Here is a 13,824-nt window from a genome sequence, read left to right as displayed (position 1 = left end):
AGAAAATTGATAAAAATACTTGGACTGCAAGAATTATAAATAATACGATATTCATAATAGATGGAATTAAGTGCAGGCTATTTACTGAAGTACAAATAATAAAACTAAAATTAAAACATTTTTTTGTTATAACAAAAAAGGCAGTCATTGTAAAAGCTGCTGGAATTTGGAAAAAATGAAGACAAAAAAGATAAGATAATTAGATACCATCACTGTTATTCAAACATGAGCTTAAAAGAACTTAATATAGTGCTGACTAAAAGACAATCCTGGTCATGTTTCTTGAGTCATGAGCAGGTAGAAGAGTAGAAGAGCCTTCAACAATGTAACAAATAATATGATTTTCTGTGTGTTTAGGCACAAAAACAATACATTAGTTTTTTTAAAAGATTTATGAACTCAGGAAAAAAAATTAAAGCCTAGAAAATTACATGCTGCTTCTTCCAGTTATGTTATTCTATCCCTGAGCCACAAAGTGGATAATGAAAAAAGGGTGGACTTGACCACAAAAAATATTCTTAATGTGTTCTAGAATATCTAGTTTCCAAAATATTTCAGCATTTCTTTAATGGTATTGAAAATGAAAAAAGAAAAGAAAGCAATAAACTTTTTGGATTTTTCCTTTCCACAATAGTAAAGTATCGATGGCTTCAAGCTCTTTACCATGACTGCTTTAGAAACTAAATTAAAATATATACAAGAATAGCCTATAGGTGTGTGTGAAAGTATAAAATAGCAAATTTCATGACTTCAGAAGGTTGGACTGGAAAGAAAAAGTAGAAGGTTGGACTGGATTTAAAGAAATCAAAAACTCATGGAAAGATGGATGCTTGTTTAAGCGAGAAATCCTTTGTTATCTATGTTAGTAAACATATTGGATTCATTTGAATGATAGTTTTGGACTTTAATCCTTATGTATCCAAGTGTGTTAATTATGAAGCCAGTTTTCTCTGATTTAGATGTAATGATGAAGTCATTGCTTCATTGCTATACATTTGTACATGACAAAAAAAGGGAAATGGTGAGAGAACATTTAGTCGTATATTTATGATGTTGTGAATGACATCTGAATCAACCAAATAAGAGCTAATCTAATCAATACATAAAGAAAAATACTGAGTCTACTTCCCGGTTTATGAAATAGTTGCCTCTACTTAAGTCAAATTCACATAGTTTTGTCTAAAGAACAATAGATGAGCCAGATTTCTTCCTATAAAAAAACCTAAATAATATATCAGATAATGGAAACAACCCCCCCACCCAGAATTAGCTACATCTAGTGCTTCATTATTTACTCTAATCAAGTTTACAAAGATTGTGAGTGAAGTAATGGGGAATACAGTACCGACAATAATGTAATTTCATACTGGAATATAGACTTATATAATGTATGATTCCTCACTCTCCAATATAGATTTTATTGGAAACATTTCCAGTAGCATAAAATATGAATAGTGATGATCTATTATTTTCAGACTTTCTGATTTCAAGTATTTCCTTCTATATTTTCCTGTAAGGAACACTAACTGTTGCATGAGAATCCAGAAGTGTTTTTACAGCTGCTCTTTCAAATGTCAATATGTCCATGCAAGAGATGATACATATCAAGTTGTAGGCACTGTGCCTTTCAAAGAAACGTATCCACTATTATTGATGACCTAATTAGAAAAAAAGTGATAAACCTCCTGAGATACTGCAAGATTATAACTTTCTTCCCCATGAACTGTGAAGAATGGGAAAATAATAAAGAGTAATATTCAATGTTCTACAGAGTTGCAACATACATATCATCAGGACAAGCTCCTATCAAGAGATACTGCCCATTTCTTAAGCTGTTTTTATCTAATTTCTTTAGAATTCTCTATGCTTTATCCGATATATTCATATTAGGTAACTTTAAATGTTTTAATAGAAAGTTATTTTACTTTTGACAAATTGTTTACATATTAGAAATTATCAAAAGGAAAGACAAACAATATAAGGTATACCATATTCTGAATCATTAATATTGTAACATCACATTTTTCTTTGAATACTATGGTGGGCAGCCTTTTCTACGATGCCTAAATATCACATAATGCCTTTCAGTTTATTCTAAGTTTTCATATATCTTTGCTTTGCTAACTGCTTTGATATGAACGTTTATATTTTAACAAGTATCTTCTGTATTTGGAGTACAGGTTTGCTAGATACACCTTCATTGCTGGCCACTCAATCCACTGGAATAAAAATCTGAAAGCTTGTTAAAATAGATGTATACTAAATACCTTAAGGAGGTGCCCTTATTAAATTATTAAATTTCATGGGAGTTAAGTAAACACTGATTTTCACAGTATAATCATAAACTACAGCCATTTATAAGTAAATTTTGCTTACCTGGATATTCCTCTAATTGCTCTTTAAGCATAGTGACTGACTACTATAGCTACATTTGGGGTCAAAAATGAAAAAAACTGCAGGAAAAGGTTAGCATTTTCTGTATTTCTCTGCAGCCATCTACTGGCCAACTAGATTTTTGCATATCAGTTATAGTAGCCCTCCAGATTGGGCAAACAGATTTTCAAAATTATATGAATAGAATTATGGCATCTTGCGATAGATTAGAATGAGAGAAAACAAAGACTTTAAAAAAGTTGGCCAAAAAACAGGCTTTGTCGCTTACAATTTGAAGGAAAATAGCTCTTTTCTATCTACTGCAAAGGATAGGGAGAAAAGTATATATTTTCACAATGAGCACTATTGTAATATTCCTAATTGTTTATTTTATTTATTTATTTTCCACCAATAACTCAAGATGGCAAATATATCCAACACACCTTCCTCTTCCTATTGTCTCCAAAATCAGTAACAATTGATGGTTGAACACCTGAACAGTAAGAATTCAAGACTGCAAAGCCTACACATATTTACATAGAAGAAGATACCCTTTAATATATTCAAGTTATTTTCTTCAATATCATACATACTTTATAGACAATGAATAAGGGGGAAATGAAGCTATGTGTCATCTGCTAATGATTTTCTTCTGCTGCCATCATTAGTCCACATCTCTCAATCTGTGGTTGAAAAGTTGGAAATTCTTTGGGAATGATGTGCAATGTAGTAGAGAATGTAGTTAGTAGAACTACACGCCATCTTTCTCCATATAAGAGCAACTTAATATCCAACCAATATATTTTCAATCCAGTTTTTATCAGTTTTACCTAAGTTCAACCAAGTCCAGTAGAGCTTACTTACATATAAATATACTATGGCAAGGCTGCTAAATGTAACTGCTTCTATTTAATTCACAATATGAATATAGCCTCAATAGAAGTTTATTTATTTAAAACCTTTACATAGCCATCCATCCTATAACCAACCCTCCTGGACAGCTCCCAATCAAGCCATATTAAAATTATAAAATTTAAACATATTAAAAAAAAAACTGGCATCAAGTGTAACTTTTTAATGTGTATTCACTTCATCTTATCCCAGCACTTGGGGGGAAATCCAGGTCTTCAAAGCTAGGAGTGTAGAGGTCTCCTAAATTTCAGGGACTACCACAGAAAAGGCATGTTTCCTAGTTCCCAGAAGATGAAATATTTAGGGAAAGGGACTAGGCGCATGCCCACCCTATCTGATTTGGTAGGACAAGTAGGTGTTCTTAAGGAAAGATAATCCTGCAGAAAACCTGTGCTTTAAAGGTGATAACCAAAACCTTGAATTGCACCCAGAAAGAAATTGGAAGCCACTGCCACATATGGAGAAACACAGGGGAGGGGTGGCATTATTCTGCATGCTGCTGCCTTCTGAACCAGTTGAAGTTTCCAGGTGGTCTGCAAGGTAGTCCCATGTAGAGCACATTGCGCTCTATGGGAGATGATGAAGGAATGAATTACAGTAAGCAAGAAGTTGGATTGCTTTTCAATACTCCCATTTTTTAAAATCATGAGGTGTTTGAATTTCAATAGATATTCCCTTTATTTTGGTTTTAGACATTGAATAAATGTAATATATGTATGGCGCATTAAAGTGGAAATAAGACAACAGCAGAATCTGAAATGTGCAAATATAAAGTTCTCACAATTCAGAAACCAAAAATATTTATTGGAAATGTTTGTATTTTTGAAAGCACCATACGAGTACTTTCTTATATTGGATTTCAAATTCTTTTGCTGATGATATATCAAAAACAAACCCAATGCAAAGCAAGGGTGCTATTGCCTGAAAAATAGTAGTCTTCGGATAGTTGCTGCTATTTACTTCTACCTTAAAATGCTAATGGAAGTCTAAAACTATGCTAGAAATTTATCTAAAGCTCAGTAGTATGAAATCAGTGCGAAATGTACCAAATAAAATGAAAATAAAAGCAGTGGAATGACAACTTTTTATTTTCTTGGTTTAAAATTGCTTTCACAGCCTTAATAATTCCAGGAATATTGTTTAAGCATTTTTTCTTTTAAAAATGTATTGTCTAACTTTCTTTTATTAACTGGTAAAATGCTATATACCACTAAGCTGTGTAGTGACCACATAAGGTGCAAAGTCAAAGAATTCCAGATTGGCTTTTTGTGTAGTTTTTACTTGCTGAAAGTCTCTACTTCTCAAAGTTGGTATAAAGCTGACATATTTTAAAGTACAATTATAAAAATTGGAATTTAAAAATTGGAAAATTTGATTATTAAATAATTTAATAATTATCTATTTGGGTGACTGCTTTTGGAGTAAACGCTGGATATTGAAATATTAGATCAATTATTCAGTCTGAATTCCTAAACAGATGTTTCAACAATGCTCAGGATAGAAATAACTACAGTACAAATGGCTCCAATGAGAGAACAAAGTTAGGTTATAAATAGTACTGAATTTTGAAATTCTTGAGACATAACGTTTTGAAGAATTAAGAAAGTGGTGTCACATTTTGGAGTAGAAATTAGTTTGTACAGTTCTTATTGGGCAACTAAAGAGTTTTCCCTTTTTGAAATATCCCAATCAGTACTTTTTTGGAAACATACCTCGAAGAATTCTCTCCTCATGGCAACGGAGAAAGTCCCAGATTCTAACAGTGCCGTCATCAGAGCATGTAGCAAATTTATTATCCGTAGGTGAGAAACTGTTACATGAAGACACACAGCAGGGGAAAGAAGTCAGCATTTAACAGATCATCTAAGCTTCTTAGGGCAAAATTTAGTTCAAGTGTAAAAATATATTGATGGAGGCATCTGAACATATTGTGCATGGCAAATTAAAAACTTCATCCTGTTGGTATAATTGAGTTCATTTGTAAAAGAGTTCTCATATAGACATCTGTGGATCAAAGTAATTATTCCTGAATTTGGTTCCCCAATTAAATGGAAAGAATGTCTGCAGAACCTTGCAATGACCGAAGGCATCATTGTTTTCTGCTATATTGATTTAAAAATGCAAAACGGATGAAAGTAAACATTCCTACTTTTGAAATAACTGCGGTATATAAAAAGGAATCCTGGAAAAATTAATAATAGGTATAATTCTTTTTTATCGACGGTTTTCCTGCAATAAGACAAATGGAAGGGCTAATACGGTTTGATTTTTTTAAAATAATATCAGAGTAACATGTTTTTTTTAAAAAAAGGCATTTAGACAAGACTGAATTCTACAATGAAATATCACCATGATGGAAGAAGCTTCAAAAATGGTGAAGCTTCATATACATATGAAAATATGATCTACAAACGCTTATGGAGCTATTTTAATTATGGATGGATGCCATTGCCTTTCTACTGACTTGGGAAGAATCTGCTTGGATTGCCTAAACATTGGTCCCTTTGAAATATGTGGAACTTAAGTGTATGTGAAGAAATCCATTTCATAACTACATTAGTTTGTTCTTAAAGGAAATCACTTCTTGTTAAACTTTTCAGGAAATATTGAACCAAGATGGAAAGTGATAAGTTCAGTGGAAAGTACTTCAAGGATAATTATCTTCTCCAATAGATAGCACAGTACCAAAACCCAAGGGAATACTGTTGTAGGTTTAATTTGTTTCTCCAGTTCCTCTTCAGGCAGAGTTTAATATTTTTAAATCCTTTTTCTGTATTCCTTGCTTAGAATATTAAAATTCTTCACATGCATCTACTTATATGTTTTGACAACCGGAGTATTGACATTGAACCAGGAAGATGTCCTAAAGATGTCTCATTAGCTTTAGATTCCAAACTTGAAGAACACATTCAATATTAAACATGACTTCTGAAGGTAGAAATCTTTGTTGATCCTCCATGCTACTGGACATGTTGGCCTCACCAAGCCAAGCAGTTCTTCACTTTATTTTGCTTTCTAATATTGTGAGAACTATGGAGCTGTTTTTATTTCTGGATTATATTTTATTCAATTATATTTTTAAAGACTGAATTCTTTATTTGGAATGAAATAGTCATCTTACACAATAGCATATAAAAGAATATCTAATACACATTGTGACCATATATAAATGAAACCAATACCAATGCAAAATGCAGTAGAAAAATACATCTCTAACATATTGCAGAGGCAGATACTGGGACAACACTATTTCAGAGAAATACCAGCATATCTGTGAAATCATAGAAACAAAAGAAAATAAGTTCATATATTGTGAAATATCTCCCAAAATCTGACAATACCCATGCATGTTGGCACCCAGAATACACTTAGAGAATGGTTTAACCATGGAAATAGTAACTACAGAAAATTGTATATTGTGTATAAACCTGGCCTCTCTAATCGCCTCCTTATGTGCCTGGAACATCTTGACGTTGTTCATGTTGGACTGCCAGTACTTCACATATCCCCCATGATCTGCTGTCAACATCCACATATCATTGTGTGACCATGTCATAGCCCTTACTGGACTGTCATGAGCCTGCAAAAAGAAGAATTCAACAATTACTTTGGTGACACTATAAACACTTTTACTACAAGTACTGCAAGCACATTTGGAAAAGAAAATAAAGCATATATACTTTAATGGCAATTGTATTATTATTTTATTTAAAACTTTACCTATGTATATAATTTCTGATTTTTAAATTTTTAAAAATTTTGGAATCTGGAACAGGATACACATAAATCTCATGTCCAAATTTAGTCTTATTACAATCCTGTGAGGAAGACCATGAAAATTACTGAATATTGTATTTATCATGCTTATCATGATTATTATATGGATAATCTCTGGTAGAACTTGGTTGGATGTGGTATATTTATTCTGATCTTCCTTGATCTCTCTGTGGTTTTCAATACTACTGATGATAACATAATTCTGGAACTGTTCAGACTGTGGCTGTGGTTCTCCTCCTTCCTCCAGAGTCAGTTCCAGTAGGTATTAATGGGTAGGAGAGGTCCAACTGTAAGTCACTGCTTTGCAGGGTTCCACAGGGTATATTCTCTCCCTACATCTATTTAAAATCTATGTGAAGTGAGGTCATCTGAATACATGGAATTAAATTATCATCATTGATATGTTGATGATTCCATTGTGTATCTCTAGAGCTAAGCTCTTTCTCAGTGTCTTGAGGTTGTGAGAGCCTGAAGGGGATAAAGAAGACTTGCTCAATTCTAGAAAGACTTAAAAAGTTGTGGGTTTTAAGTCCCCATTGACTTCCTATAATGAGTTTTAAGCCCCAGGACTTCCTATAATTGGTTCTGGATGGTGTTACACAGCCCAAGGTGGAACTCGTGCACAACTGTTGAGTCCACCTAGGTCCCTGGCAACTACTTGAACAGTAGTTGTGACTAATACATATTTACTGCCAATTACATCAATTCCTGGATAAGGCACTGAAAATCTGCATTTTCTTAGAGGCATTGGGCTAAGATGTCAGCATGTTTTTGGATGTTTAGATGTATGCAATGGTTGATTTAAAAAATATTTTGATTGACTACAGCAATGTGTATATCAAGCTCTTCAAAGATTTGAGCATGGGTTTCTCTAGTTCTAGGTTAATTCTCTAGCCGTGATCTCCACACTGAATCTATTATTACAGGGTCAACAGAATTATAAAATATGCTACTTAACTTAACATTTTGTGTCAGATATATATTTATATAAAGTTAATTATTCTGCAACAAAAAGAACAGTCTCTCAAGGACAGTTCATGAGTCAAGGGATCTTACAAAAATTTAAATATAAAACTTGAAATATTTCACTCTTACTTAATATTTCCCATACATGTTTTCTATTTTAATATGGAAAGATTACAGTTCACACAATTTATGTACTGATTTACCTGTAATATTGTTTCAAAATTGAAGGTAAGACCATTCCATAAAGTGAATTCTCCACTAGAAGCCCCAGTGACCAAGCGTCTTCCTTCAGGTGTCCACTGTAATAATGAACATGAATTAAGGGTGTATTGGGACAAAAACTGTTGCAATACCATTGCAGAATTTATAGTGAGATAGATATATATTCAAAATTATATTTTTCAGAACTGTCTATGTTGCTTTGATTCTATTTATATACCCAGAATCAAACACTATTTTTGTCCCATGCTGTGTTAACCAATATCTTCAATTTAATAAAATAACAGTTTCAGCAAAACATGGGGTCAGGTAAAACAGACTAAAAGTGATTGACATATTAAACAATTTGACATATAGTATTAATATTATACTTACTCTAACAACAAAAACTGGACATTTTACTTTATTGGTAGAAGTCCTAACAAATTTTGTTGTTACAGCATTCATAGGGTTGTTCAACATTCCTATAGGGGGCACCAGCTAGAAGAAAAAAGAAGGTTATATTTATAAGCTTTTATTACTCAAAAAATATAAAAATCCATCTCTAATGAAAAGCTCTGAGAGCAAATCCAGAGCACTTCCAAAAGCTGTTTTGAAACTACAATTAATAAAGGGCAGAAAGAATAATATATTAAAAACATAGCAAGTAATGATTTAACCTCAAATTTAAAACACTAATTTAATCTTAAATTACTTTCCATTTAAATTTAATTTAAAATTAAATTAATTTAAATTTAAGAACAAATCAAATGGAGATTTTCTTCTGCCAACTGAGATTTGGAGTCTGAAAAAGGACATATATTGCTGATGGAAGTAGTCAACTTTTATGACTACACCTTGAGCCCAGTCACACATTCTACCGATTCTAAAATCCTTTTTCACATAGTTTGACCCAGAGATTCTGCTGTGTAAGTCACTAGAACTTACTTAGTTGATGTCTGGATTTGTTTGCTAATTCCTGCATCACTTTCTGAGCATTTTTATATTTTCCTATTGTTAAAAAAGAGTCTAGGACAACTTGCTGCGACCAACTTGCTGCAGCCATCTCACCATGGCCACCTTGCCACAGCCATCTTGCCCTGGGACATTGATGGCTTATGCATGACAAGTGTGCCAGAGGTGGCACCCAGCACCCTCTCTGTGAGCACGTGAGTCGTCAACTCAGCTCCGTCACACATGCATGTGTGCCTCTCGCTGGCCAGGTCTCTGTTGCTCCAGACTGTGGGAAAAATTAGCCTGCAATATTGCATGTACACATTTAAATGATACAAAACATATACTCACATCATTATAATATCCTCCATCAGGCTGAATTGCCCGCATATCCTGTTGGTCTCTTTGCCATACTCTATTCTGAAAATGAAGAGAAAAATCATTTAATTAAATCAGAGCACTGGTCAATATGGAATAATTGAGAAACAGAAATAGTTTCTCAAAAGAACTAGAACTTCATACTCTTCCATCTACTGTCAGGTTTATGGATAAATGAAAAAAACCACTGGTATTTCTTCTCTCTCTAAAATTATTTTAAGATTTAGGGCTTCCACTGCTGTTGCTGCTACTTTAGGTCTTTCAGAAAATGTAGCCAGTTAATTACTAGCTCAAAGAAGCTTGTTAATTTTGAAAGGATGAAGGGAATAGTTTTTATCCTTTTTGCAGGACATTTTTGATTTGACGTTTTAATGTACAGTATACAAGAAATAATTAAAATCTGGTAGCAATTATTTTTCTTTTCTATATTAAGTCTGAATTTGAAGCACTATGTATTTGAACTGCGGATGAAGAGGAAGCAATCCTGAACATACCTCTAAATATTTGATAACAGAAGGATTATAGTCTATTGTTTTTCGGTTCACTGCTTTTCTCATACGCTTTCCATCAAAAGTAAGTTGCTGCATTGCTTGCTGCTGAGCAAAATCTGGTCTCTTATAGAATAATTGCCGAGGGGCCTGATGCTGAAACTTTGGCATATGGAAAAACCGTGGTGGGGATCCAATCTCTGTGGCCATGATGACTTTTGCTTAGAAAAATCTGTAACAGAACAAAACCAAGCAATTATAACAAAGTAACAAAATCAAGCACTTAAACATAACAAATATGAGACAGTCTTTCTTAAGTAATCAAGATAATATTTTATTTCATTTCTGAGAATGGCAGCCTAAGTGCTCTCTCTCTCTCTCTCTCTGTGTGTGTGTGTGTGTGTGTGTATGTGTGTGTTGTGTGTGAAACAATCACATACTGAATTTAACTTAGAAACCATTTATGGCTTCTAATTTTAGACATGGACATACCATTTCTGAAGTTGGATTTCTCTTAATGTAAGGCTTTAAAATACAATATATTGTAATGAACATTGAACAGTAAGGATTACCATTTATAGACAATTAAGGGTAATCTAATCGAAGATATGAAAAAATGGAGAGGGAACATGAAATATACTTACAATGGGAAACTATTGAGATTTAAGTACAGAATTACAAATTGGGGGCGTGTAAGGATGTGTAATGATAATAGCTGGGAATTGTAACCAGGTCTACATCTTGGCCAAAATTAGGCTGGAGGGAGGGAGTTTAAAAGCACAATGACTATATATGTTTACTTTTTTATTCTATGTTTTTAAAAGAAGGAGGAAGATATATGTTAAAATTAAATGTTATATTGAAAAGGAATTATAAATACCATCAACATAAAATGGAGCTTGCTCAGAAGCAGAAATATCAAGTAAATGAGATGAAGAGTATGAAATAGAGGAGAGAGGTAAAGAAGAGAGGAATAGGAGAGAGGGCGGGGGGAAGAGGAGGAGAGAAAGGAGGAGTGGAAAGGGGAGAGAGGAGAAGGAGAGAGGAAGGGGAAGTAGAGAAGAGAAAGATGACAGAGGGAAGAAAGGCGGTAGGGAGGGGGAAGAGAGAGAGGGAGAAGAAAGTGATGGATAAGATACAAATATGGTGTATGAAGAACAGAAGAGCCAATAATTGTTTTTAGAAGTTGATGGTAAGATGAATTGGTGTAAACATTTAATAATCCAATATGTTGGCTATGTAATAGAATACATGGAATTATGTTATGAAAATGAAAAAATAAAAAACTTTATATAAAAAAATATAATATATTGCATCATCAGATAAGAAGTTTCATATTAGAAACTTCTGTTTACTCTGATTGACAATTGTTATTGGCTGCCTTTGCTAATTATTGAATATTAATTTGATTTTAATAACAATCTCAAAGTGCTAAATATTTCATTATAAGAAATGTTAAACTAATGTGAAGTTGATAAATACTTATTCCATTTTATATAGCTTCCAAATCTCTTAGCTATTTTTTGTTCCTTTTTCCATTTCTTTTTTTAGTTATGCTTTCATATTTTTTCATATTTTTCAGACTATGACACACTTTTTCAGACTATAAGACATACTTTGTGTGCCGCATTTTCAGCCTCCACGTGCCCCGTTTTCGACCTCCACGCAATTCATTTTCCATGTATCCCATTTGGTGCCGATAGGCGGTGGCAGCAATCCCCGCTGCCTGGAACAAGCCAAAAATGGGATGTGTGTAGGCCAAAAATGGGACACGCAGACGCCAAAAACAAGGAGCACAGAGGCAGTGATGGGTGGTGACGCAGCCTGGAAAATCTTATTGCCAGTATTCCAGAGGCTAATCCAACCGCCAATCAGCTGCTCGTGCTAGATCAGGTTGTGCTGAAGCTGATCAGGCTGAGTGCTGCAAGGAGGCAAATTGCTGAGAGGCAGAGGCGGATTTTTTTTTCTTGTTTTCCTCTCCAAAAGCTAGGTACGTCTTTATAGTCTGAAAAATACGGTATCTGTTAAAATGCAAAATATGAACAAAACATGCTCAGTGATTGAGGTCTGCCTGTTTTCAATGTATCACCTGCATGTAAGGAGTGTGAATTGCTTTCATAAAGTGTAAACAACAAGCACACACAGAGTATATCATAGAAGTGAGTACACCCTCTCACATTTTATAAATATTTAAGTATATCTTTTCATATGACAACACTGAAGAAATGACACTTGTATATAATATAGTGAGTATACAGCTTGTGTAACAGTGTAAATGTGCTGTCCCCTCAAAATAATACAAAACACAGAGGTTAATGTTTAAACTGCTGGCAAAATGTAAGAGGGTATACACACACACACACAATTTCTATTCCATATAACCTTTAAATTTTAAGCTTTCTGTTTTTTTGTTTTTATTGAACTGAAATTTAAATTTCTACATATATCATAATTTGTTGATGGATATATTTTCTAGAAAATTGATGTATATATAAACATTTAAGTCTTTTTATTTCACTTTCTCCTTTTATACTGAGTGGGTTAGACTGCATAGCAAATGGCTAAACAGGAGAAGTCTTTTGAATATAAAAATGTGACAAGCATCTTGGGATTACATCCTAAGCATGAATACTTGGGAGTTGTAACTTCCTGAATTCAATGGTATTCTTCCAAATAAATACATTTTTGATGGATTGTTCATATAAAATTAGACATTACAATATCAATCAAAAATTTTCAGTTCTCTCTTAAGAACTACAAGAATGAGTTAAATCCTAAATTTCCCCAATGCCATCTAGTGGAGTTACAGGATTAGGTTTATGTATCCTGCCAAACAAAATATAATTTGGTTCTATGATTTGTAAATTAAGACTTAGGTTTGCGAACCCAGCAAATTGCAGTTTACTTTAAAACTCATGTAAAGTTATCATGACTTAATATAAACAAAACCAGTGTGTTAATGTTAACAAAGCCCAAATTACTAAGTTAAAATGTATTTAATAATCAATAATACAATTTTGTATTAGTTCAAAAAAAAACCTTTATTTGCATTTGCATACAATTCTATATGATTAGTATTATTCATGTCCATACTCAAGATATCAGACCAGCCTTATCTATAGGCTATAGTCTATCTGTAGTAATTTGCAACACTACCTTCTTCTCAACAGATATCCATCCACTTTTGTAAAAATTGGCTAAGCAATGGTCTCATCTGGCATCCCTTTAAAACAACAGCAATAATTTGCAGATCCATGATGGCCCAACTGTGATTAGATCTACCATAACAATAGAGAGAATTACACACACACACACACAGCTCCTTTTGTTCATTTAAAAAAAATCAAGACCAGGGTGACCTAACTGGATAAGATCCAGCAGAGTGGAGGTGAATTTCTCCCTAGTTATTTTGTTGTAAAAAGTAACCTCTGTAAAATGGGTGATGATGGCAGAGTAATAACTAAATCAGAATAGCAAAGTCTGGGGGGTGGGGGTGGGGTGATAGTGGTATAAGTATCCTGCTTTGATTTGGCAAATTATTGACTGATTAATAGTAACCATGATCAGAAGTTATAATTAAGACAAATACAAATCCATGGTTGTACATTCTTGTTAGAGCTCTTAACCTGAACCCAATTGCAACTAGATATCCGAATGAACCAAATCAAAAGAATTTTACTCTGATATACTAATAATTACTAAGAGAAAATAGGACCCATTCCAAGATACATTATCCCAGATTACACTTAAATTTATTACATGCAGAATCCATGAATGT

The 13,824-nt window shown here is 33.3% G+C and overlaps 1 protein-coding gene across 4 annotated transcripts in view; it reads right to left on the bottom strand.

Annotated features, from left to right (window-relative positions):
* WDR33 (WD repeat domain 33) overlaps nucleotides 1-13,824 on the bottom strand; it is a 75,466-nt gene that overhangs the window by 43,202 nt on the left and 18,440 nt on the right. For 3 of the 4 annotated variants that reach the window (XM_032225887.1, XM_032225889.1, XM_032225890.1), the window contains exons 2-7: nucleotides 10,053-10,278; nucleotides 9,532-9,600; nucleotides 8,623-8,727; nucleotides 8,232-8,327; nucleotides 6,714-6,865; nucleotides 4,998-5,095 (exon numbers count right to left, since the gene is read on the bottom strand). In XM_032225887.1, coding sequence (XP_032081778.1) covers nucleotides 4,998-5,095; nucleotides 6,714-6,865; nucleotides 8,232-8,327; nucleotides 8,623-8,727; nucleotides 9,532-9,600; nucleotides 10,053-10,256 — 724 coding nt within the window. In that variant the 5' untranslated portion in view covers nucleotides 10,257-10,278. Of the gene's footprint in view, nucleotides 1-4,997; nucleotides 5,096-6,713; nucleotides 6,866-8,231; nucleotides 8,328-8,622; nucleotides 8,728-9,531; nucleotides 9,601-10,052; nucleotides 10,279-13,202; nucleotides 13,325-13,824 lie in introns of all 4 variants that reach the window. The other variant, XM_032225888.1, reaches the window with a different exon arrangement.

The sequence above is a fragment of the Thamnophis elegans genome, chromosome 10 (assembly GCF_009769535.1).
Source record: "Thamnophis elegans isolate rThaEle1 chromosome 10, rThaEle1.pri, whole genome shotgun sequence".
NCBI lineage: Eukaryota > Metazoa > Chordata > Lepidosauria > Squamata > Colubridae > Thamnophis > Thamnophis elegans.
The sequence above is the reverse complement of the archived record's forward strand: the minus strand, read 5'-3'. Positions and strand labels throughout refer to the sequence as shown.